We start from the raw sequence: 25,126 nt of genomic DNA on the forward strand, positions 1-25,126 counted from the left end.
GTAACTTGAGTGCAAAGTTCATGAGTGGATTACGTTAAGAAAACTAGATCAGCTAGTAATCCATATATAGCTTCTTTTAAGAGAAATATAACATAAGTGCAGCAGGTCTACTTTCAGTGTTATTAGACTCATTTTCTTCAATCTTGTAAGAAGTCTGACTCTTATATTCACCAGTAATGATTCTTAAAATGCTAAAATTTACTGAAGCAAGTTCCTTCAGATGCACTGTTGTAAAAACATAAAATTGGACATGAAGTCCAAGAAGACTTCCATAGGCTACAATATTATCTAAATTGTCTTATCAGATACGAGCAATTACAACTATCTCTATCTAGATTTGCTGTGAATGCTCTAGATTGACCGAATGCAGTTTATGTAATAAAATGGGTTATTAATTTGAAATTAATATCTTTAGTATTTATTCTTTAAAACAATTGGCATTCAGATTCCCCTACACAGTTTCAGTATCTTTAACATTTTAGGAATTTCTTAAGAAAAAAAAAAACCAACTCCTAAATTAGACCAGTTCTAATTTTCCTTTGATGTTTTTGTCTGTGCCCTAAATAAGTGCTCAGCAAAAAAAGCACTATACACCATCATTACTGTAATCTGTTATCACAGGAAAAATGGGCCTTTCATCACTTTATCTTTACTGCTCGTCATAACACATATATCACTTCATAGCTATCTCTTGCCCCTTTTCCCCAGACCTTTGGCATTCAGCACGATAAAAGGTGCCTCATCAGGGAGGCGAGTGTTTAGATCACACCTGGAGTTGCTGCCGTGTACAATCCTGCTGCAGATCGAGATCCAGAATCAGCGATTTGACAGTCACTGAGATGTGGCTCTTGATTTTCTTAGTCTGCCTGCTCATATGTGCAGGTAGCACATACTGGTACCTGTTTGGGAAACCGAGCCCCTTCTCGCTGGACTCAGTCAGACCGCCTGCACCACGGGAGTTTGATCAGAAGAAGCGCGACAAAGTCATCAAGCAAGGTAAAATGACTGCAGGTGAAAAGAGCTGCATGCAGCATCCGAATAAAGCTGTTCCTGGATAGTCAGAATTCCTGGATAATTAGCCCATAAACAACTTTTTATTTTTATTATATCACTTCAAGATATTATGGCTTAACTTAAAAAAAAGTCAGTGAGTCATTCATACAGGAAGAACGAATTAAAATCTTTCTTCAAAAAGTTCAACTTAAGGGTGTGATTATTATATTTTATTCCTCTTTTTATACAATAATTTTAACAAATAAAGAGTTTTTCACATGAGCAGTTCTATATTATATCTATCTATTTTGTATGTAAAGTGTTACATTTAAGCCAAATTATAAAAAGCAAAAAATATTCAAAAGCTTAACTGTTAAAAATAAGTTAAACAAAAATGAAAACACATTCTGTTATTAATAAACCATATAATTAAATACGTAAAATCGCCACATGGGGGCAGCACGTCGGTTAACACTGGTGCAAACTGTTGCCTCGCATTAAGAAGATTCCTGGTTTGTGCTCTAGCTATAGTGGGCTTCCTCTCACAGTCCAAAAACAAGCCTGTGAATTTAATTGGTGATTCTGAATTGGACATGGATGCTAGAAGGATATAGAATAAAGCACTGTATGAAAGCACGCAGTATTTTAGTGAACTAAAATTCCAGTTTCCATGTTAAGCAAAGTCACTATGACTTTAAAAACCTTTACTTTGCATTGAACAGCGTTTTCCGTGACACCAGTCTGATGAGGTAACGATTTTTTTTAAAGAGATGTTTATCGTTAAATAAATAAATAGATAATGAATATAGATATCTGAAATGAATTTGCTATAGTCATTATAAGTGCTGATACTGTTATCTAAATGATCTCAGAGATGAGAAAACTATCACTAAATACAGCGACTGTTTTTCCATGTCTGTTTTATCTTAATTAGATTACAGCTATTGCTAATGGGAAAACACAGATACCAGTTCAATGCACACAAGAGAAGTGTGCAGCACAACCTTCAGCCTGTATTATGTAACGCAGGTTGCGAAAGATGCATTTTGACGCCTCAGTTTCAGCACTTGGACAAGATAAAATTTATAATGGACTTTTATGATAACGATGTGAACTGGAACAAAAATCTTTAGTGGGTTAACACCACCATCTGTATGTTTCTGTGCAGGTTTCAGTCTTGACAAAGTGCCCAAGAACCTGGATGTCATCGTCATCGGCAGTGGTATTGGTGGTCTGACGGCTGGAGCCACACTGGCCAAAGCAGGAAAGAAAGTGCTGGTGCTGGAGCAACATGACCAGGCCGGAGGCTGCTGCCACACTTACATAGAGAAAGGCTTCGAGTTTGATGTCGGTGAGAAATCTTATATGACGGACACATAAGTATCACTCTTTTTAAGGAACTGTTACATTTTCCACAACAGTAATTTGGAGAATCATTAGAGATTCATGCTAACAGCTTGAATTACATAAAAAATAACTGACACAGAAAGAATAATGATACAACTAAAGCAATAAGCTGATGATAATTTGGTCTGTCTAGGGTGACAGCTGCTTTTTCAGAGAAAGAGCAAATAAAGGCACGTCACTCAGCCATCGTAACCCTACAGTCCTAAAAATCATTCTTTTCTATCTAAAACTGTTCCTTCATCTTCAGGACTTCACTACATTGGCCAGCTCCATGAGAACAGTCTGCTGCGTATCGCCTTTGACCAGATCTCAGAGGGCCAGCTGGAGTTTCACCAGCTCGATCAACATTTTGACACCATTCAAATCGGCCTGGGCAACGAAAAACGAGAGTACACGATCTACTCTGGGAAAACTGAGATGAAAGCTCACCTGATGAAGCAGTTTCCTGATGACACAGAAGCCATTGACAAGTTCTTTAAAATCATGAAGGTGCTGTTGTTATTTGATCACTTTTACACACATATTTCAGTCTCAACTGTCGGAAGCCTAAAAAATAAAATGCTTACAAATTCCCCTGGTTTTTCAACAGATATCAGCTAAGAAGACGCACTATCTGGCAACTCTCAAGCTTATCCCGCAGTGGGTGTCTTTATTCCTGCTGAAGTCAGGCATTGCAGACCTCATCTCTCCAGTTTTCTGCCTCTCTGGCACATGTGCAACAGATTTTGTGAACACCCTGACCAGCAACAAGGATCTCCATACCATCTTTTCTTACTTTTTCTATGGTATGTACTCAAAAAGTTATCACCAAAACAGAAAACATGTCATCTATTAGTCAAAATTTAAGGTTGTTATATCAAAATCTTGAGTCAGGTATCTCAAAATTTCAACTTAACTCCAAACTGAAAAAAAGCTTGATTTTGAGTTAAGTTGAAAATTGTTCCGTATCACGAGACACACAACAAAACAATACAAACAAAAAAAGAGAGAGAGACACATACACAAGCCTTGCTATGTTAAATCAATACCAACAGTAATGTCTTGCCACATCACAGAAGTGTAGATCCAATGTGTCCCGAAGATGGGTGGGAGCTTGATCTAAACTCTTGGGTTTCCCATTAGTTTTTAGAAATCATATACTGGTAAATATTTGGGACAAGTTAAAAGAGAAAACCATCATAAGGTGTCTGGAATCAGGTGTTGGGACACCAGTTAACAGAAGATCTCTTTTGATGGTCGAGAGCAGTTAAAAAAAATAAAAGCTCTCATCAAGGCTCTAATGGGTAAAAGCGTCATAGCATATGATTTACATCAGTCCTTGAGATGGACATAGTTACTCCGAAATTGTATTGATTTGCAGTGACACTTCTAGGTAAGGAAAGTAGAGGCTGTAATATTATCAAAGGCCCACAATGAACATATGTAGACAACAAACCCTGAGATAAATATAAAAAGTTACTGTGCGCAATATGTATTGTATAATAGAGGTATGCAATTCATCAACTTTTAAAAAATTCAGGTATAGTTTTGGCTTCCAGCAATTAATCAAACAAGAAAATAAAGAAAAAATAACAAATATTGTGCCTCATTCTGTTTTGCAGTAATTTCCTGCCTTTCCTGCTGTTGCCCCTGTAAAAAAAGGCCAATTTCATCCCTTGTGGCAGATTTAGTTATTCTTTGTGTATATAGGTGTGCCACCAAAGGACTCCAGTGTCCTGATAAATGCCCTCATGATTCATCACTACAAACGAGGAGCGTACTACCCTAAAGGCGGGGCCAGTGAGATTCCTTTCCACATCATTCGCACCATTCAGAAATATGGAGGAAACTGCCTGGTGAGAGCTCCCGTCTCCCAGATCCTGGTTGATGAAGAGGGAGCTGCTTATGGTGAGAGCAGAATCCACCTCATTTTTAAAATCAGTGTAAGGTTAAGATATTGTCAAGTCAATAGTGTGTGTTTGTTTGTGATAGGTGTAAAGGTGAGGAAAGGTCAAGAGGAAGTGGAAATTCATGCACCTGTGGTGGTTTCAAACTGTGGAATCTTCAACACCTTCCAGAAACTTCTACCCCCTGAGATTCAAGCCAAACCAGGTGAGAAACTAAAGTTGGCCAGAGCGACAAATGCAAGTGAAGTGAAGACGATACAAGGTGATAAATAATGTCTAAATAATGTTTCTATATTATAGATATTCAGCAACGACTGAACATGATGAAACATGGCAGAGGGTCATTATTAGTCTTCTCTGGCTTTGATGGAACAAAGGAGGAACTGGGCCTCGTTTCCACTAATTTCTGGCTGTTCAAAGACAATGATATGGACAAGTCGTGAGTATTGCAGAGCACTGATTGCAAAGAAGATGAAGGCAGCATTAACCAACCACAAGGGGGTGCTGCCGTATCAGAATAAACAAGAAAATCTCTTCAACACAAGCCTGCTCAAGTCTCACACATTTTTATAGATCCAATCTTTTTTCAGAACAAAGAAAAAACACCATAGCTGTTAGATTATGCTAAATATTTTATGTAAATAAACACAGTATATGGCTTATGATGCTGTTTTTTTTTAAAGTTAAAGGTCCTTTCTTGTTTGCTATATAGAGCAGAAGATCAGTCATGTTCATCTCCTTTCGTCTGTGTTTTGTCCAGTCTCCGTGTGCTCTATTTTCCCTCTTTTCTTCTTTTTCCCTTACCCACCCAACCGGCCATGCTTGAGCCTTGTTTTGCTGGAGATTTCTTCCTGTTAAAAGGGAGTTTTTCCTTCCCACTGTTGCCTAGTGCTTGCTCATAGGGAGTCACTTGATTGTTAGGACTTTCTCCAGGTGAGATGACTGTTGATGACTGGTACTACCTAAATAAACCTTAATTTAATTGAAACGTAGAGTTAAGATTGCTCTTTATGAGACTTATGATTTGTATTTTTTTATTTTTTATTTTAGGATGGAGGACTTCTTTGCATTGAGCAGAGAGGAAGCACCTGATAACATCCCCATGATGTTCATCACAGTACCATCTTCTAAAGACCCTGAAGCCAAGATAAGACATCCTGGTACACATATTAATAACAATTACTCACTGTTTCTACAGTTTCCAAAGGATATTTGGATATTTTAAATGAGGATTAAAATGTTCCATACTCTCAAGACTCTTTGCAAGCTTTGCATGACTCACATTTCAAAATAAGTAACACTGTCTGAAACAAGCTGTTTTAGCTCCCTTCCCCCTTTCTTTAAGCCATCCTTCTTCTGATTGGCTGGCTCGATGACTATATAAGGACATCCTCTCTGTTTGATACTATACAAAGCCAGGAGAAGAAAAAACCTGTCAAAAACTGGGCATTGAGGGCAGGCTGAGGTCTCAGCTTTTGGATTACATGGCTTACATGAACATATGTTGACCTCAAAATTTGAAACATTGAGCACCTTTGTAGCAGTATTTAGCTTTAAAATAAAATATATCCTTTTGCATATTTTATACAATCTCACACAGAACTGAAAGTCCACATGAATTAAGAGTGGTGACTTGCTGTTCATTTCTACAGGAAAATCCTGCATGACAATACTCATCATGGTTAACTATGAATGGTTTGAGCAATGGAAAGACACTACTGTGCGTAAAAGGGGTGATGAATACTACAACTACAAAATGAGATTTGCTAAAAACCTCTTTGACTGGGCCTGCACTGTGTTCCCTAAAATTAAAGACAAGGTAGGATCCATATGCTGTCAGCATATGTTAAATTTAATTAAAAATTATACTTTTAAGCAAAAAAGAAACAAATCAAAAGCTATTGGTAATGTATACAAACTATTAATGCTTGTTTGTTGACATCAAGCGGAAAGGGTTTTGTTAAATCTGCATGTGTTGTGTTTTTCAGTTGGTTTTCCAGGATGTGGCGACGCCACTGACAAACATGCACTACCTGGGTGCTCAGCATGGAGCCATGTACTCCGCTGAGCATAACCTGGAACGTTTCCATGCTCAGGCCGTAGCCAAAAACAGATGCAACACCCCAGTCAAGAACCTCTACATTTCAGGTATGAAAATATGGATTTTCTGCTAAAATTCATCTGCAAGAATTTAAATCCTATCAATTAGGTTTTAGGATAGATTAAAGGAACAATATGAGGATTGTATTCATTGTTCGTTTTTCTAAGGGTACATAGATATATTCCCAATCATAAAGTTATTTTGAATCAGCTAGAAATCAAACCAAGCGTTTCTGGTTTAGTAGTTAGCTTTATGAGTATTGACAAGACTTTAATGTATTTCACTTCTCAGTTTCATAAATAAATAATCAATTTCATAAATGAAAGGTAGAAACAGCGACACTGAGCTGTGAGCAACTTTATACACAAAAGTGACCCATGGTTCTCAAATTCCCTAAAAAAATGCATACAGATTTACTGTACAGCAAAGTTTAACCAATCTTAAACTGTTGCTGTGATATATCAGAATGCAAGCTGTTTCCTAGATAACTGAATAATAAAACTTGATTTAAGCTGAAGGAAATACTACTTTTATAGAGAATATAATGCTCTTAAGCTTATCTTTTTTCAGGCTTAATGATGAGCTGTTCTTTGAAAAAGCATAATAACTGCACTTGGTCCCAAGATTATCTGGTTCTTGAAAACCATCATCTTATTTGTGGCACTGGGAAATTGGCTTTTGAGTATAGTGTTTACAGCTATCTGCAGAAGCTTGTAAAATTAGATAGGCTAATCCCTTTTAATCAATATAAGTCCCTTTTTGGTGGACAATGTACAGTGTGAATGCATACATTTTCTTGGAACTGACATTTTTCATGCTGATGTCCTTGCCTTCTTGGTATTATGTATATGATAACTTTATGGGCTTTTATTGCTTTATTGTATTTTCATGCACTCAGCGGCTTTTCCTGTTTAAATGAAAGGTTTGGGAGGAGGTGGGAGGATAGTAATTGACTAAGATAATGCTTTTAAACATGACAGTTTACTTTCGCTGTATCTGTTAGCAGCAAATAAGTCGCCTTTTGCTGGTTGACTACACTGGTGCTATGAAAAACATGATCATAAAAAAGTCCCAAAGCAGAGATGGATATATTATTTTAGAAGCTTCAGAAGAAAGAACACACCACTTTGAATCTATCCTCCAGGTAGTGTCTCATACAGAGGTATGCATGTGTGGCTGTGTGTTCCAGGCCAAGATGTGTTCAGCTGTGGGATAGCTGGTGCTCTGCATGGCGGACTCCTCTGTGCCTGTGCTGTGTTGGACCGCATTATCTACATTGACTTGCTCCTCCTCAAGATGAAGCTGAAGAGAAGGAAAGCCAGAGAACTGGCAAAGCTGGTGCAGAAGAAACTCCAGTGAAATTGCTCTCTTCTTCCCCTGCAGCACAAAAACGGAACTACACAAATAGGGTACAACAGGACCCTGAAATATTGTGGGAAGCTCACGAGAACACAACACTTGTTTAAATTCTCAAATCATAATTTTTTACATTAGAATGCACTTATTTGATGGACAGGATGCCTTGTTTTTATTAAGGGAAATAATCCACTTGCAATGAAGACTCAAATTTAAATTGATTTTTGTTTTTTTGTTTGAAATGATCATTATAACTGTGGCAGATACTAAAATAAAGGCTGTAGCCTGCGGGTTGACTCATAAAAATTCAGAGTTTTTGCATCATATTTTGTCACACTAACACATCCATTTCTCACCTTGTTTGGCTTTAAGGTTTTCATAGATGCTAATCATAAATTATCTTAACAATACATTTAATAATCCATCAGGTACTTACAGATATTTTCACTTGTGGTTGTTGTGCTGTTAACAAATACTGAAAGCAATTTTTAAGAAAACTGCAATGCTGTAATATTTAAATTAATATTTCTTAGGGGTGGGGATGGTTTTATGAGAAATGTGTATATATTCGTACTTTTTTGTGTGCACATAAAACAAAGATGCAGGATTTTCACAAATTACCATATCAATCTTTCAACAATAATTTTTTTATAGTGTCATGTCAAAAAGTTTATTATTTTTGCTGTTTATTCAAAGATAATTTACAGGTGAACTGAGATTATAAGGCCCCTGTGGGTTTAATTTCCACCTATGTTGTTCTGACCTGACTTCTAACCCTCGTTTTGTTTGTTTAACTGCTGAAATCAAACATATGAGGGGAAACCTCAGACTTCCTGCAGCAAGTGAACATTTCCTCAGTAAACGGTGGGCAGATTGGTTGACAAGCTGTGGTTTGTAGAGGACGACTGGGGGGATCCGAGGAGAAGAATGTCCCCTCTGTCCAGGCAGACGGTGGTATGTCAGCACCTCTCTCCCTCCCTGTTAGCCTCCAATCCCTCTGCTCTACAAACCCTGGATAGGCTCCTGCTGCAGCTAAAGTTACAGTAAAAAAGCTGCAAGCTTTACTATCTTTCATACAATGCTTTAGAATAAAAAGGGCCAAAATTAAATTCAAGGAATGAGGAGCTAATTATACTGACTGTGTCTGGCTGGAACTTCAGTACACCAAAACTTGTAATTACCATGGCATGATAAAGTGCACAACATCCCCCGAAATAACTATTACTTTCCTACTCTGAGTTCTGACTGACTCACAGACCAGCTTAAATTCAGTTTTGCCCTTTTTTCAGTTCAGGATTCAAGTTAACTCATCCTTTTTTTTCTAGTGACGTGGCTTCATGGGAGTCAGCCTGTCGGATGGTTGGCCCGTCCATTAATTTGCACCAGCCTGAACTACTGGATGCAGCTCAAGGTGCCCAGAGAAAGACTCTTCCAACAGTGTACATTGTTGTTTTGAATGACAAAAACCACTGGACTGAAACATGTTTATGTCCCCTTCATTATTTTGTCCAACATGACCTAATTTACATAAACCTAAACTATACCTCATGACCTATAAAAGTAATTAAATGTCCATCAATCTATGCTATACTTTTTTTTCTTACTAATATGCTAAACTGGCAGCCTTTGTAACATTACACCTGCAAGCTGCATGTTCTCCCTGTGCTAGTGCAGGTTTCTCTCAGGACCTCCAGGTTCTCCTGCAATGAAAATCTCAGTTAGTGCTGCCTACGCATGGTTAAATCTCAAACCCAACCCTGAAACTAGAGTTGGTGTTCTTGTCTTCTTTAATACCAATACAGATTACTTTATTTGGAGGTTTTACAGTTCCAGCAATTCTAATAATTTAAACCTACTTTCAACTTATCACAAGTAAAAGTTTGTTCCTGTGTAAATCCAAAAAGTAAATAACAGAGAACAAAAACTAAAAGGGTTATTTCCTCTCAGTTTTCACTAAAAATACAACCACATTCTGAAAAGAAAATTATGTGACCTAAAGTGGGCAGATCATAGGAGAAATTTTAGGTTTTCTTGACCAGCACAAGCACCACCTCAACCCCCTTTCTCCTTTTTCCTCTCACAGACGGCTCCCACATGTTTAGACATGCTCTTGCATCAGGAGAGGCCCAGAGGGTCAAATTTGAACAAAAGCGGTCCGTTCTTTCCACTGCTTTGACTACTCTGCAGATCTACACCGTTAAATGAGTGCCGCTGTGATTGACTGGCAGTCCAGCGACACAACCACCTTAAGAAAAAAAGAAAAAGCATTTGCATAAAACAGACAGCAAACTTGCAAACACTGAAGCAGCAGGCTTGGCTCAGCGAGTAGTCATGTTACCAGGCTCTCGTTTCTGTGCTTCAGCCAGATTTTCTTCTTTTCCAGATGTTGGAGCTCCTCCCTGCTGGCCGGCCACAGCCTCCCACAGCTTGCACTCAGCCAGCAACCACAGCTGCTACCAATATGAGAACTCTGAGAAGAAAGTTTTAGGCGACACAGAGGAGAGGAAGACCCAGTCTGAAGTTTGCACTTAGGATCAGACTGGGCTTAAAGGCAAGAGCAGGTGAAAAAAAAGAGCCAGCTGAGTTAGGGTCACTCCTACTTTACTAACCCATCATAGTTGATGTTCTTTAAACTTTTGTAAGCTGTAATATGTAAACCCTTTTTTTCACCCTCTAGTATGTAAAAACAAAACTTTCAGCTGTTTTCCTGCTTTGCAAAGATCATAAACTTCTTCTGTGATTTCGATAAAACACTGATGTTTGGGGCCAACTCTCTGTTGAGCTAAATGGAAAATCTAAGGAAAATGGCAGCTTCCCCAACTCTCTTTCGTCTGCATGAAAATCCTTCCACAATCTGAAACTAGTTGTTATGTCTTTACACTTACAGCTCAAACAAGTTTTGAATGTTAATTGTTTGCATGAATTATTTCAGGGTTTGCCTTATTCAGAATAAACTTGCTGCATAACCTTGACTGTCTATCAGGTTTTAAATCTACATTTATTTGTGAGAAGTATGTAAACATAATATGAGCTTAATCATTTTTAAAGTCTCAGTTTAAGGTGGTTCAACAATGGTTTTGAACCAAAGCAGTAAATCTCAGGACAGCTGCTGAACAATGAGCTTTCCATGTTGGCTAATTACCAAAATCCTTTCACACTCTCAGTTTTCCTTTTACTTGTACTAAAACATTGCCTATGGTTGCATTGAAATCAAGAAACTAACTACCAGACTGCACTAGACATGCATGCTAGCTGTTTTCTACAGTCATTGGTTAAAGTGCCTAAAACTGCAGTTCCTTCAAGGCCACTTGAAGCTAGCTCCAAAAGTGAATCAATAAATGCCACATTAAAATACCCTATTTTACCCCCATATCTCACTTTGACACAAGTGCATCTCACCAAATTTGGACACTTCTCAGACCAAAAACCAAACATTTAGGCTTTAAAATCTAGACTCCAGAAACGAATATGTGAAAACGAATATGTGACATCATGATGGTACGTCTTCCTTTTATATACAGGTTATGATAATATCAGGTAGGCAGTGCATACTTCACGCACAATTTCATTCTGTGGATTTAAATTCAGCCCAACACCTTCTTTTTTTAAACTCACAAAAATTCTGCTTCCCAGACTACCAGCAGAAATGAATGTGTCTTGGCAGGCCTATACTTTCCCTTTTCATCTGTTTGATATATTTGATGTAAGACTGCTGCATGTTTGGAGCTTGGCTGGGAGAGAGAGCAAGAGAGAACAGGGAACAGAGAGGAAACAGGCCCAAGTGATAGAGGGGCCCAAAGACAGGAGAACACTGGACGCTAACTTTGTATATTGGTATCTCTTTTTTTATGAAAGGCTAATTTTGGGTATTCATCCAGTGCACTTTTTAAAGTCAAGTGTCTATTACTGTAATTATTACCTCTATATTGGTTAGCTAGAAAACATATGGACCGTCTTTATCCGGTCCTGTGTTTTGTGTCCATTTATTTAAAACTCAAACAGAATGAGTTGGTGCCACATTGTTTAAAGAAAATTACAGTAATAATTATCTGGCAGACTAAAAAGTCACCCTCAATTACACCATGTGTTGAGCTGTACTGATGATAGGAATCTCTGGCTTGAATCCATTATTAGCAATTTTAAACAGCTGAGCAATGTAACATAGAAAAAAGATGTTATCTTTTTGCTTGAATGAAAGAATTTAACTCTTTGCTCTTTCACACCCATCTGCACTATGTGACTGCAGCTCCACCTTCCAGTGGATGCTTCGGACACACATCTCTCATATTTCACCGTCTGGTCGTCACTCCAAGCCCATCCTTCACTAATCCTCATTTCCCTAATGCATCCGCATTCGTCATCTCATGTTTACATCATGAGGGAGCTTCTAAAGTTCAGGGGAGCTTATGCACTAGAGGGGGCTCTTCTGTGGGTTTGATCCCAGTCAGCCCTCTTAGGCGATGACTCCTCAACACATGACTATTATAGACAGTCATTTTTTTAATGTGGCGTTTTTCCTTTTGTGAATCAGGCATCCCAGTATAGAAAGTGTTAAATGCTGCGCAGGCTGAGCAACCCTCTGGTGCACACTGTGATTGTGGGGAAATATAAATAAACTTCATTTAACTTTTTTTCACATTTAAAATTCAAAGGACCAAAAATAGATTTGTTCTTGAGCTCATCTCAGCAACTTACCCTTTCCACATCCCTGCAAACGTGTTGCACAGTTTGCTGAGACATGCTTAGGTCGTGATCTGCATGCACACCAAGTGTTTACTTTTGTACTTAACATAGAGGTGGGAAACATTTGGCCAGAAGGTGGCAGACTTAATACCTTCATAAACAGTTTAAACTAAATTTGTTATTATTTATTTTTTGCATGAGGTACAAAAACTTCTGGATTGTTATAATTAAATATGTTGTCAGATTAATTACGTCTCCACTTCAATCTCCAGCTGAGGTGCTTAGTTTTAATCTCCTCTACGGTGTAGGTTTTGTTTTCCTACTTGGAGGGGGTGTTTTCTCTGGCTTCTACTCACTGGTCCCAGGTCTAAGTAAAAAGCTTTGCAAATTAATGATCCCAGAGGGGTCATACCTACATGTTTTTACTTTGGCACTGAGGCACTGCTGCCAGGCAGGATTAGTTTAAAGATCTGAAGGGGTTAAGGAATATAGCATGTAGACAATTTGGGGGAATGTATTTTATTCATTTCTAGCTTCATAAAGGTTTTCTACCATCAACTTTTCCTCTTTCAGTATGAGATAAAGACTAAGGCAAAGCTGGAGGGTATTATTACAGACGAGATGCTCTGGCTCATGATTCACCCTCATTGAACTCATGTGTTTGGTCTTCCAGCAGGATGAGTGTGATTAAATTTCCCCACTGCAAACGCTGCACCACAGACAAAGACATCACTGGGACCACAATGAGTGACTCCACCTTTAGTCTTCTGGTCTATAGTTTTTCCTGCAAAGTAAGTTGCCAATCCAGGACATTTTGTATCCTTCATGCCACTGAGTGCCTGTAGTTGTGAAGATATTTAAGATTTTCTGCATCATATTAGATCATATTTGTCTTTCTTATCATCATCATCATCATATTATATTCCACTGTCTTGGGACGTTCAGCCTACACATAGAATACAACTATATAACAAAAACGAGATATAACGGGAGAAAAGGGCTACAAGTAATGATTATTATGGATAATCTGTTACATCCTTAATTAACCATTCAACTAAACAAAACGCTAAAAAGCTTAGATGTTTGTTTTTGTTTGGCCAAACCTCTAAAATATTCACTTCTCTATGGCAAAAGATTAATAAATATAGATAAAAACAGATTTGTGATCTAGAATAAAAGCTTAAGAAATCATTTGCTGCACCTCTAGAGTTGGTAACAAAATAGAAAACTAAACAGATTAATAAAAAATTGATTAGCAACACAAGGAAATTATTTGAGAACGGAGCACTGATGTTATTGAGACTGTATAACTAGCTGAAATGTGTGTGGGTGGAATATACATAGCTACAAGTGATATAAAGGACTAGGTAGCCTACTTGTTATGGCTTGTAATGCCCCGAAGGTGCTGGAGACAAAGAGTGCAGGAATCACTTTCCCTCTGTTTGTATAGACACTCACTCACTTAACAGTGAAAGAAGTTAACCTTTGATATATATCAGGTTGGACATGGGTTTAAAAATAGTAACATTAACAACAGAGAAACAAAAATGAATTTAAAACTCCAGAAGAGGCGAGTGCATTATTTTCACGTGGCTAACCTAAAGTTTTCTTTAGGTTAGCCACACTATAGAGTAAAATTACTTGTTTGTTATGGTTAATTTAATCTTCAAAGGTACTAGTCATAACGTAGACTACTATATTGAAATACAATATGTTCCTATGATCCAGAAAATGTTGCATGCATAAGTAAGTACAGTATCAGCTGATGGCTGAGATGATGCTCCCCCACTTGTCCCACAGGTAAATCTCAAACGGTATACTTTACAAAGCCAAGGAGATTATAATTGCCTTGAGGACTAGCTATCAGCAACATGTCCCACTGGCTATCTGGAACTCTCAGGTGGAGACGGTCCTTGGGAGTTCATCTGACATTCATGCAAACCTCCAGTGATGACAACACAGTCGTCATCATCAAAGCCCAACAACGCCTTCACTCCCTCTGCAGGCTGAAGAAGGCGGATCTCCCCATCCTAGTCCTGACCATATTTCACAAAGGCACCATAAACTGACAAAAATTGGAGAAGACACTGAGAGCTGCTGAGAAAATTACCAGTGCCATGCTGCCACATATTCAGGACATCTAGTCTTGAGGGCTGTAGATGTGGAGCAGTCAGGACTCCACTCCCCCTTCACACAACTTTGTCACACTCAAGGAACCCGGGAGGAGACAGAGAAGAATCAGATCAACCAATCAACTGCTAAATAGCCCTCTTCCTTCAGCAATATGACTGCTTAACCAGAGAGTGTGAACAGATTTTTTTTTAGCTTGCAGTAATATTTATAACAATTGAACACTGGTTATATTTGTTGTTGTTTAGAACATTTTACCTGACACTGCACTACTGACCGGTTGATATGTGAAACCCTGCCCGTCTCGGGATGCACAGGTGTGCACTTAAATAGAATCACAGAGCTTGTGAATACATGCTAGGATGCTGCTTTTAACTGAGCTTTGGGATAAATTATTTTTTACTGTGAAAAAATGTGCTTTGCATAGAAGATAATGGAATAACTTCAATGAATCCATCTATACTGGTATATAGAACGTTTTTGTGCGACTAACTAAAAATCCTTGAGCCTATTTTCATTTTTCTTCCTTAAGGTTTTGTTTCCAAAGCTGAAGTCACAGAGCAGAGCATAGTGCAGCCAGCCCTGCAGCTGTAAGTGCTTCCAGATGCTTAAAGAATTGAACTCATGTGTGGGACAGAACAAAAAGATGTTTCCCTCATTTATCCAAGCTATCCCCCGTTGCCGTCACCTTTCTTTTGCTTTTCTCAAATACATTTGCAGAACATAACATTTAGACATTAAAATGTAAAAAGAAGAAGCACTTTTCTAAAGCAATGACATCAGAAGATATATCAAGAAAAAGATTTTGAAATAAAAAAAAGAATCCTGGTTAGAAGTGGGAGGAGTGCTGCAGGGCTATAATCTTTTCTTAAACTTCACTGCTGTGAACGACACAATAAAAACCTCTGCACGTGACCAGAACTACACTGCATAAAAAATGACAGCCCTGCTTCGAAGTGCAAAGACAAACTGTAGGATTTCATGGTGTGGCGAATGTCTGGCTGCAAAAAGTCCTATGGACAAGTCAAACAGAGTTGGGTGGGATTGAGGCTGGGTTTAATGTGTGGGAGAAGGTGGAGTCCGACACTAGGTCTGCACTGCTACCTCGTGAACTCTCATGATGCCCCAGGGTGGCTACTTTTTTTTTTTTGACTGGGTGCTTCTCTTCCTCTCACTGATGTTAAAGGGGAAGCAGGAGGGGGAGTGAAGAGAAATCAAGAACTTCAGCAATGCACAAGACAGGTAGAGACAGGACCGAAATTAAAGAGAGAGGGAGTGAAGGAGAGAGACTACAAAATGTGTTTGTCCAAGTCAAGAGTGAGGATATATATGGCCTAAAAAAGAGTAACAGTTCAGGTATAAACAATAAAGTCTTGAGCTACAATATCTGTTTATTAGTAGTTCATACCTGTGCTTCTACAACTGCAAGTAGAGCGAAGAAACAGCATAATACGATATTAAACTACATCAATCTTTCTATTGCAGATGATAGGGAAAGCAGATTGCATTCAGTAATGGTGTCTTGTAAAGCGGCTGAGCTCCAGGAAAACTGTGCAAAGGAGGAATGCAGACTGCTGAGTGTCTCGACATGTTGAGAGAGAGAGCAGCAGTGGACTGAGAGGAGTCCAGCGCTGGAGTTTTACACACTCCAGAATCTCATGTCTATGATCTCTACGGATGAAAAGCTTTTAAAAGTCTTAGCATGATATCTTCCTTGATATCACAGAAGCCAGTTCGTAATCTCAAGATTTTTATTTACATGGTCCAGATTGTTATGGTGTCACACAGTGTAATATAAAGAGTCCTAAAGGCTCAGCTTAAAACAGTGATTAAAATCTGAAGGTGCAGGAAGCTTTGGATAGATGTGGGTGGCCACCATCATTATCAGGTTAAGTACAAGCATTAAACTTAATGAAAAGTTTTTCCTCTGATGTAATTCCACCACCTGAAGCTGACGCACCCACTTTTATTTATTATTAAGTTTCTTTTACCTTAGCACTAAGTGACATCACATTTTAATAAATGTCATCTGAGTATTATATCCTGTTAAACTACCATCAAATTCTTTCCTGGGTTAGACAATGTGCTTTAACTAGGACCATCTGCTTTAAATGAAGCCAGATATTCGGTGCATTGCAAAGATGATTCATTCTGTTCAGACTCTCCCTCACAAAAGGTTTCCTTTGCTCAGTGATCGTGCTCTAAGGAGCATATTTCAAAGCATAATCTGTTCTTCTCTTCACACACCTTCTTTTCATATACTTTTTCTTTTTAAATGGTGTAGTACTGCATCAATAACAAAGCAGAACTAACACTAGAAATGAGGCCCGAGTATAAGTAAATGGCGTCAGTGGGTAAAATAGGCACATGGTCATCCCCCATCACCCTAAACTGATCAAATTCAGTTCTGCCAGAACTGCTCCTCCTTCCCTTCTTCCCCCCCTCTGGTCGATTTTAAGATTTTTGTTTTTTTGTCTTGACTCTGATTTTTTTTTGTTCCTCCTCTTTGCACCTAAGCCAAGTATACTCCCTTTGTTGATGTGGCAGGCCTGGGAAATGAAGAGTTGATGCTTCATGTTAGGCAAAGACAAGCACCTCCTCTCCTTTTTTTTCACCCCTCTTTTGCTTGCAAACGTGGACAGAAAAGAAAAAAAATAGATCATCTGGTAAGCTACCACAATGACACAAAATGTCAGGTTTAGGAGACGGTTCGTGGTGGCCAACATATATGAGCTACGCACCAGCAAAGTCTGTGTCTGTTCTTCTTTATTTGAACATCTTTGGCCTTATCTAAAAGAAAATAGGACACCAATTTAAGTTTAGGAGACAGAAACAGTCGTACAAATTTAACTCTCTGGAGCTATCAGTAAAAACAGATCCTTAAATGTTATCAATATATGATCTGATTTCCATCTACAGCACAAATCATTAGCCAGGAAAAAATTACAAGACTTTACTTCCAAATCTGCCAGCATGTGAATTCATCCAGGGGAGAGACAGCTAATAAATGACAGAGCAAGGTGCTTTTCAAAGCCAGTGAACTAGTTTTCAGTGAGTTTCCGTGATGTGGGGAGAGGGAGAGAGAGGGAGAGCACAACCAGACATCTTACATTTCATTCCAAAGCACAGCTGAACACAAACCAGGGAGGGACATGACACTAATCTAAATATGGGCAACCGGCTGGAGCCAATCAGACGGTGTCCATCCGTTTCCCCCACCCACTCCCGACTCACCCTCATCTCCCTGCGCTCATTGTAGTTTAACACATGACGTGGAGACCTCAAACGCTGCTGTTTTTTCTGACCATCCCTAATCTTTTTGGCTCAGAGTCTCTCTACTTGACTATACAGTATTTCATGGTATTTCCTCCAAAAAAAGTCAGTGTCTGTATCACAGCTGAGAGGCTCTTCTACTGCACAAGACGCTTCAACCCAAATCTTTATGTAGCTTACTTTTTTGTATTAATTTTCATCATCAGAAATTAAATCTACTGTTTATAGAATGAAAATAAATTAGAAATCAGTCATGAACTTGCTGCTACAGTAAACAATATGTCGATGTTTACTTTGAGCTGTGACGTGGAACCTTGACTCTCACAGGTCGAACTGGAGCTAAATTTTGCAACGTGTGCTTTCCTTTTATGTTTACTCCTGTTAAATTTGGGTAATGCTCCCCTGATATGATTGAACAGCAGCCAGCATCACATTAAATTGGTCTTTCTTATTAACCAACAGTAGGTTTTAAAAACGTCATGTGTTTATATCCATTTGGGCACAGTCTTTGAAAAAGGTTAAAGCACCTAACATACAGCACCTGGCTGCAAGGATGTAGTCCTGTCAGCATTTCATAAAGCTTAATTGCCCTCTCTCTGTGTTCTCCATGTGGTGTTGCAGCCCCAGCACTCAAAAGGCTTCAGGCAGGCAGGGGGTAAGGGTTTACACATTCATGGTTTGACTGAGAACACAACAAGCTGCTCCCTGTTTGAGGGTGTGTAAAACCTGCTGCCCCATCTTTGTTAGTCGTACCCTGCTACCTGCCGTATGCTACCCATTAGCTGAGGGGAAGAAGGCTGCTTTATAGAGCTGTACCACCGGGGAGTCTGATCTTGACCACGTTTAATCAGCTGAATAACCAGAAAAAGCCCCGTGGCAACAATCAGCACTTTAGCTCAGGTACTAAAGACCCCAAACACTATTCCGGGTTTAATCCAAATCAGTTTACATTTAGTCAGACACTCCTTTGAGGGCGATAAGCTTAATTCCATCTTAAATACTGAAAACAGTCAATTTTTTCCCACCAGTATCATTTAAATGTGCTAGTCTCCAAGCTGCAGTGAAACTGTGGATCACAGCCCACCTCACCAACGTCAGCCCTCTTTAGAGCCTGTCTGTTATGGGTCTTTTTATTCTTGTGTGTTTTTTAGAAAACGTAATTTGCTGATTTCAATCAAAATGCTCAAAAAAAACGAAGAGAAAGAATAATGAGCGAAAGTTGGCCCCAACTGAGAAAGCAAAAAATGCTGCACATTCGTACAGTAGCAACCTGTCAGTCACAAGTTAAAGGGGACACCAAAATGGTTTATGTTTGCAAAATTGCATCTGATCAAACCATAAGACTTCTGGAACAATGTCCTTTGGACAGACAAGACCAAACTAGAGATGACTGGTCGTTATTCACGTTATTACTTTTAGGAAACGCAGCATATCAGCACAAACACCTCATACCAACTGTCAGCATGGTGGTGGAGAGGTAAAAATTTGTGCTTGGTTCATCCACAGCACCTGGGCACCGTGAAGTCATTGACTCAACCATGAACTCCTCTCTATACAAAAGTATTGAAGAGTCAAATATGAGACCATCTGTCCAACAACTAAACCTTGGCCCAAATTGCAACAGGACAATAATCCCAAGCACAGCAGCAAATCTATGACAGGGTGGCTGAAATGGCTCACTTAAAGTCTCACAAACCTCAGTGAACTGAAGCAAAGTAAAGAAATGTGGGCCAAAATTCCTACACAATGATGTGCCAGACTGATAAAGTCATATAGAAAACAATTACTTCAAGTTTCTGCTGCTAAAGGCGGTTCTATGCTACAGGATGTTAACTTTTTAGGTGGACTTAAACTATTGATGATTAAACCTTAATTTACACATGAAACAACTGAAGGTGGAACACACTTACCAAAACTTCCAAAGCCACTTTTCTAAGGAGGTGCAGAGTCAAAAATCAATGTAGACATTATATGAGAACACATCTGCAAGAGCAATAAAAGGGGCCAAAGATTTCTATATCAGTTTTCCACTAACAAAAACAAACCCCTACAGTGCAGCCATATTTAGTCTTCAGTAGGGGCCTTTAAGACCTTTAGTCACCTACTACACATTTTGCCAGGGCCTCAAAGTGGTTTAAGGCTCCTAATTAAAAAACAGAAGCACCTGAAGCTACTGTAAAACACGCAGGGGTACTGAAATACCTAAAATAAAAAGCCCTTGATCTTCTTAGTTCGTAAGTAATGAAGGCAGCAAAATAGCCTCTTTTAAACACTGGCTTGCTATTGTGAGGGCCCTTGCTTACTTGCTTTAATAAACACTTTAATAAAAGCTTTTTTTTCCTTTCAAACAAGTCTGCTTTTTGATGTGTGTGATAGCGGAGGTTCCCAACTTCGTTTTATAATAAAATATATTAGATGTGTATCCAAAAGAGATACAGAGGAAAAGATAACTTTGTCAAACTGTGAGCACAAACTGAATATTTTGCATCTGTCTTCAGCGAGGAAGATTTCCAGCTAGACACTTGTTTTAGTCTGCCATCGATCTCACAATTGGCTTCTGCACTGACAATGTTCGCTCAGGTTGCAGCACCAGCATCCAAAAACATCTGGATTTGTCACTCTTGGACACAGTCGTGGCTCAGCCATTAAACACATCTTTTATGACTGGAAAAGAAATTAGGCAGAGGACACTGTAGAAGAGCAAAAGAACACTGTGTTTGGAAAAGTTTGAGGGGATTTCTGTACCTGTATTTGGACATATCTGCTGTTAGGTGGAACAAATTTGTGTTTAGGTGACGAATTATAGCACTGTGTCTGTTTTTTTGCCATTTTCACAGTCTGTCAGATGGCTTCTAGTTTTGATCAATGAAAATCTCAAACAATAACAAATGTGATGTATGAACTCACAGATTCAAATTGGCACACTGCTGTAGATGACTATTTTAGACACGTGACCACCAACCATGTGATGTTAATTCATGGCGATGACTATTAAAGTGAATAGAGCCTCAATTACACAGGCCTAGAGACTGGTTTGCAACCAGAAATGTATACTCCCAAAATGGCTCGCAAAGACCATTTTGTGATTGCTTTGGTTGCTAGCATATTATTGCATTTGTAGTTTGAATGGAAGTGAAAGACTTGTCTACAAGCACTGGCCAGCTCCTCTCCAAGCTGCAGTGAAACTGAAAAGTGCAACACCAACTAGAAACACAGAACTTTTGCCTTCAAAGTAAAACGTGCTTTTTTGAAACATTATTTTAAAGGTGAACCTTTTCAATTTCCAGTTTAGGTTGCACTTGGCTCGGCTAGTATTTAGCGAGTATTTGCAAAGAAGATACATGAAAAACTAAAAGCAAAACTGGGGCAGTCTGGTAGGAACCAAAGCAGGTTTTTGGTGAAGCACCTTCCTTGCAACTGATCCCACTCATCGAGAGACAGAAACCTCCAGAACCACTGCAAACCAGTCGGTGAATAAATTTTCCCTAGCAACTGCTGGTTTTATCATGTCCAATACGGCAGACAACTCTTGAACAATGCATACATGACGTCGTGTGACAGCATGACGTATGAGAGAGGTTGGTTTCAAATGAGAAACTAAAGACATTGCATACCAGTTGGTTGGCCACTTGGGTTTGACACAAATTAATTAAAAAAAAATTAAACTCTTTTTTTTCTCAGATTAATATTAGCCATTCAGAGAGCTGAGAATTTATTTAAAAATGTCCCCAAATTTCTATATTACCCTAACATTCAAGCAAGATGAGACAGAGGAGGAGACGGTAAAGCAAGTCTTTACCATTCCTTCCTTCAGTGCTCTTCATTTTACTGTCTGCCTCTCCTCTTCCACCCTCTTCTTCTTCTTGCTCTCTCTCTTGACTCATCCAGGCAGCAGACCAAGTATAATAGGAGACAGGAAATAAAAGTCCACAGCAGCTGAGTGCGTGGGGCCAAGAACCAAGCCCAGTGGCCCTTTTTTTCTCTCCATACCATAACCCTCTAATTTCGCATTTATTTTAGGATGAAAGTTTATTGAGCTCAAGTCTGGCTGCAAAGCCAAAATCCTGGGAGTCACTGTGACACTCACTGCCCTCTCCACTCATCTATGGTTTTTTGATCAGAGGGCACAATGATTTTGCTTCAACCTCCCTGAGGAAATGGTGTTAAAGTTAAATCTAGTGTGGGATAGAGGAATATGGAAAATGAGGTCCTTACAGGACAGGTGAACAACTACCGTACATTAAAAGACTGGCTTTTTCATTCCCCCCCCTGTGAAATCACATGATCTTCCACTTCACACTTCTGTGGAATCTGGGGATCCAAAGAAGAGACTGTTTTTGTTTTTATCTGGCATTTTAGTGGAAGCAGTTAAATGCAGAATTGCAGGGAGAATAGCCGTTTCAGTTAAAATTCCAGTTGGTACATGGGATTGTAAAAAAAGGAAGAATCAGTAGGAATTTCAGCAAACTCACCTTGTTCCAATGCGATCCAGGTGTACATGCAACATAACTGTACATTCAGGTGAAGAGAACGAGGGGAAAAATGATAGTTTCGTGTTGTAATGATGGGGCTTACTGCTCCTTACTGTCATTGAACACCAATGATAGGAGGAAGTATTATTGGAGCCGTCGTCCACTGTAATTCACACATTTTATATACTTCATACTTACAGCTGTTGTTAAAGAATGCATACATTCATTCACACTGTACAATAACACCTGGATGTATTTTACATTCATTCTCACAAATGTTTTCACACATCCTAATGGTTCGAGGGATTGCTGTAGCAGCTGGTCAGGCACTTTTTCCTCAGTCACAATTATCTCAGCAGTGCACACCTTTGTAAAGACATTCATGATGCCCAAAGGCTAGATGCTAATGACATAATGAGTTTTTTTTTAGCACTTCCATTCGGATTCTGGTTTAGAGCCAATGATGTATATTGTAAATATATAGCAGCACTTTAATGTATCACCCTCACTGGGTCAAAATATTTATTTGTCAAATATTTACTTACTAAGCAAAAACCTATAAACCTATATACTGATCTGAGTAATATCTGAATACAAATGCTTGCATAGTACTATGCTAAAGTAAGACTGCAAACCTTACTAAAACTAAAATGCTGTGTCTGAAACGGAAACCACGTGTGTGGAGTTTACGTGTTGTCCATCTGGCTTTACATGCAGGTTAGGCGGTGATTCTGTTAAACTGTGGCTCCTTCTCCAATTGTTTGCCTTTTGTCCTGTCGTTCTCTCGTCTGTTCTCTTTACCCTCAACTCCAACCAGTCATGGTAGATGGATGCCCCTCCCTCAGCCTGTTTCTGCCAGAGACTTCTTCCTGTTAAATGGGAGTTTTTCCTTCCCACTGTCATCAAGTTGTTGCTCATAGGGGGTCATGTGGCTGTTAGAGTTTCTTTCTAATATCATAGGCTCTTTACGTTACAACAAAAAGCAGCTTGAGACAACTGTTGTTGTGACTAGGCGTTGTATTAACAAAACTGAATTGAATCTTTCCTCCTGCTCAACGGAAGCTGTTATAGTACGCAAAGTACAGATGGCAGCGTTATCAAGTACTGTCTTAAAACATAACAATTCAATACACAACCAAAGTAGTACTCCTAACCAAAATTAAACTGGAGCTTCCTCTTGAGCGAGAATACATAATACACACCATAGTGCAATATGTGGCTAGAAGACTCAAGGTCAGGCTAATCACTCCAAACACTCCCTTACCCTGCAACCACTCTGCACCATTCAATGAACGCCTAAATGCCTGTATTGTTATAGATCATTTACAGCGCAACCTTCCTACGCTACCACTTTCATTCTCCATACTTCCTCCGCAGCCAACATCTGAAAGCTGTTAGTCCTACACTTTCAGGGTGACACAGAAGGCAAGCATAAATCCTAGCTCCTCCTTCAGCGCCAGTGCAGATTTCTGAACATGTGGCTGGCACCACCTTATCAAGCATGAAATTTCTTCTCTGTGGTAGAATTTGAAAGGGGTAAACAATGTCGAGGAGGCAAAACATGAGTTTTTAATGCCACAGTAACAGTGAGGATGAGGTTAATTTATAGTAAATCAGGCATTTTAGATGCAAACTGAGCAAGTGGGAACTCATTTGGATTTCCTTAATATCCCAAATACCTCCTCAGCCACTCTCTTGTCTATCTTGTGCAGTCTTTTTTTTCTAACTATATTAAGATGTAACAATGTGAGGGAAAATATTTAATATTTCCTTTCAATTTGTTTGCTTTTCTGTAAAAAATAAGATAAGAAAAGACAGACAAGCACGAGTTCCACAACTCAAATAATCACACATGCTCAAAAGGTCATGTAGAAAGAAAGAATGGCAAAAAGAAGAAAAACTGTGATTATTAGATGTAATCAAGCTTGTTTACTTTACTGAAAAAAACAAAGTCAACAAAACTTCACTATGCATAAGAAAATGCACACTGGAGCAGTCACATCCTTCTATGTTCAATCGGTTTTTGTTTTTTTTCCTCGCATATGCACGTCTGCCAGTAACGACTGTGCTCATTTTGTTAAAGATCTCTTTACAGAGTGAGAACAATCACAATGGGAAGGAGAGAAGGCATTTAACGTGGCAACTTTACACATATCCTCTTCATGAAAAGAGGAGGTGAAAATAAGGGAGGGAGAAGAGTAAGGAGGGAGAAGAAGGAGACTGTGGCGATTTAAATGTCTCAAGTCGTATACACTGCCTCTGCTAAACTGCGGGTTAAGAGAAGTAATTTTTACCCGTGCTGAATGTTAGGGGAGGGAGGACAGACCACATTGCATTCTTCTGCATTGAGGTCACCTTCTTCTTCTCAACCATTCTGAAGTACTCAGCAAAGTTTGGGCTGGACTGCAGGCTTGTTACACTAGGGCACCGAGGGAGCTACTGCACATGCTCAAAACTGACATCAAATACTGGCGTTTCCTCTTTCCGAAACAGACAGCATTATCAGAATTCAAATACAATCAAATCCTAAATCTGAAATCCTCTGAAAAGCAAAGTTAATAGCTGCTATAACTACACTGGATTCTATAACATGCATGTTTACAATGCTGCTACCTCCAGTATTGCACATAACTTTTTGACCCAAATTCGTAATAAGTCTTAACTCTTAATGAGAAGCTAGACTTACACAAACAAGGTTTTGTGGCTATACTGAATATCGAGAGAGCTTCAAGTTGAGCCCAAACCATAGTAGTTTTTTGGGGGAAAGCATTCATATCAAATTTTAGGGATTAAAAATACATCAATACTTTAAATCATTTGATACA

At 38.9% G+C, this 25,126-nt stretch overlaps 1 protein-coding gene across 1 annotated transcript; it reads left to right on the forward strand.

Annotated features, from left to right (window-relative positions):
- Nucleotides 1-764: 764 nt before the first annotated feature.
- Nucleotides 765-8,039, forward strand: si:ch1073-13h15.3 (inactive all-trans-retinol 13,14-reductase). Its single transcript, XM_031760136.2, has 11 exons — nucleotides 765-996; nucleotides 2,162-2,344; nucleotides 2,648-2,889; nucleotides 2,990-3,185; nucleotides 4,090-4,287; nucleotides 4,372-4,491; nucleotides 4,587-4,725; nucleotides 5,337-5,446; nucleotides 5,939-6,105; nucleotides 6,275-6,434; nucleotides 7,577-8,039. The coding sequence occupies exons 1-11, from the start codon at nucleotides 840-842 to the stop codon at nucleotides 7,744-7,746; spliced, it is 1,842 nt and encodes a 613-aa protein (XP_031615996.1). The 5' UTR covers nucleotides 765-839; the 3' UTR covers nucleotides 7,747-8,039.
- The last annotated feature ends 17,087 nt before the right edge of the window (nucleotides 8,040-25,126 follow it).

The sequence above is a fragment of the Oreochromis aureus genome, linkage group 8 (genome assembly GCF_013358895.1).
Source record: "Oreochromis aureus strain Israel breed Guangdong linkage group 8, ZZ_aureus, whole genome shotgun sequence".
Lineage (NCBI taxonomy): Eukaryota > Metazoa > Chordata > Actinopteri > Cichliformes > Cichlidae > Oreochromis > Oreochromis aureus.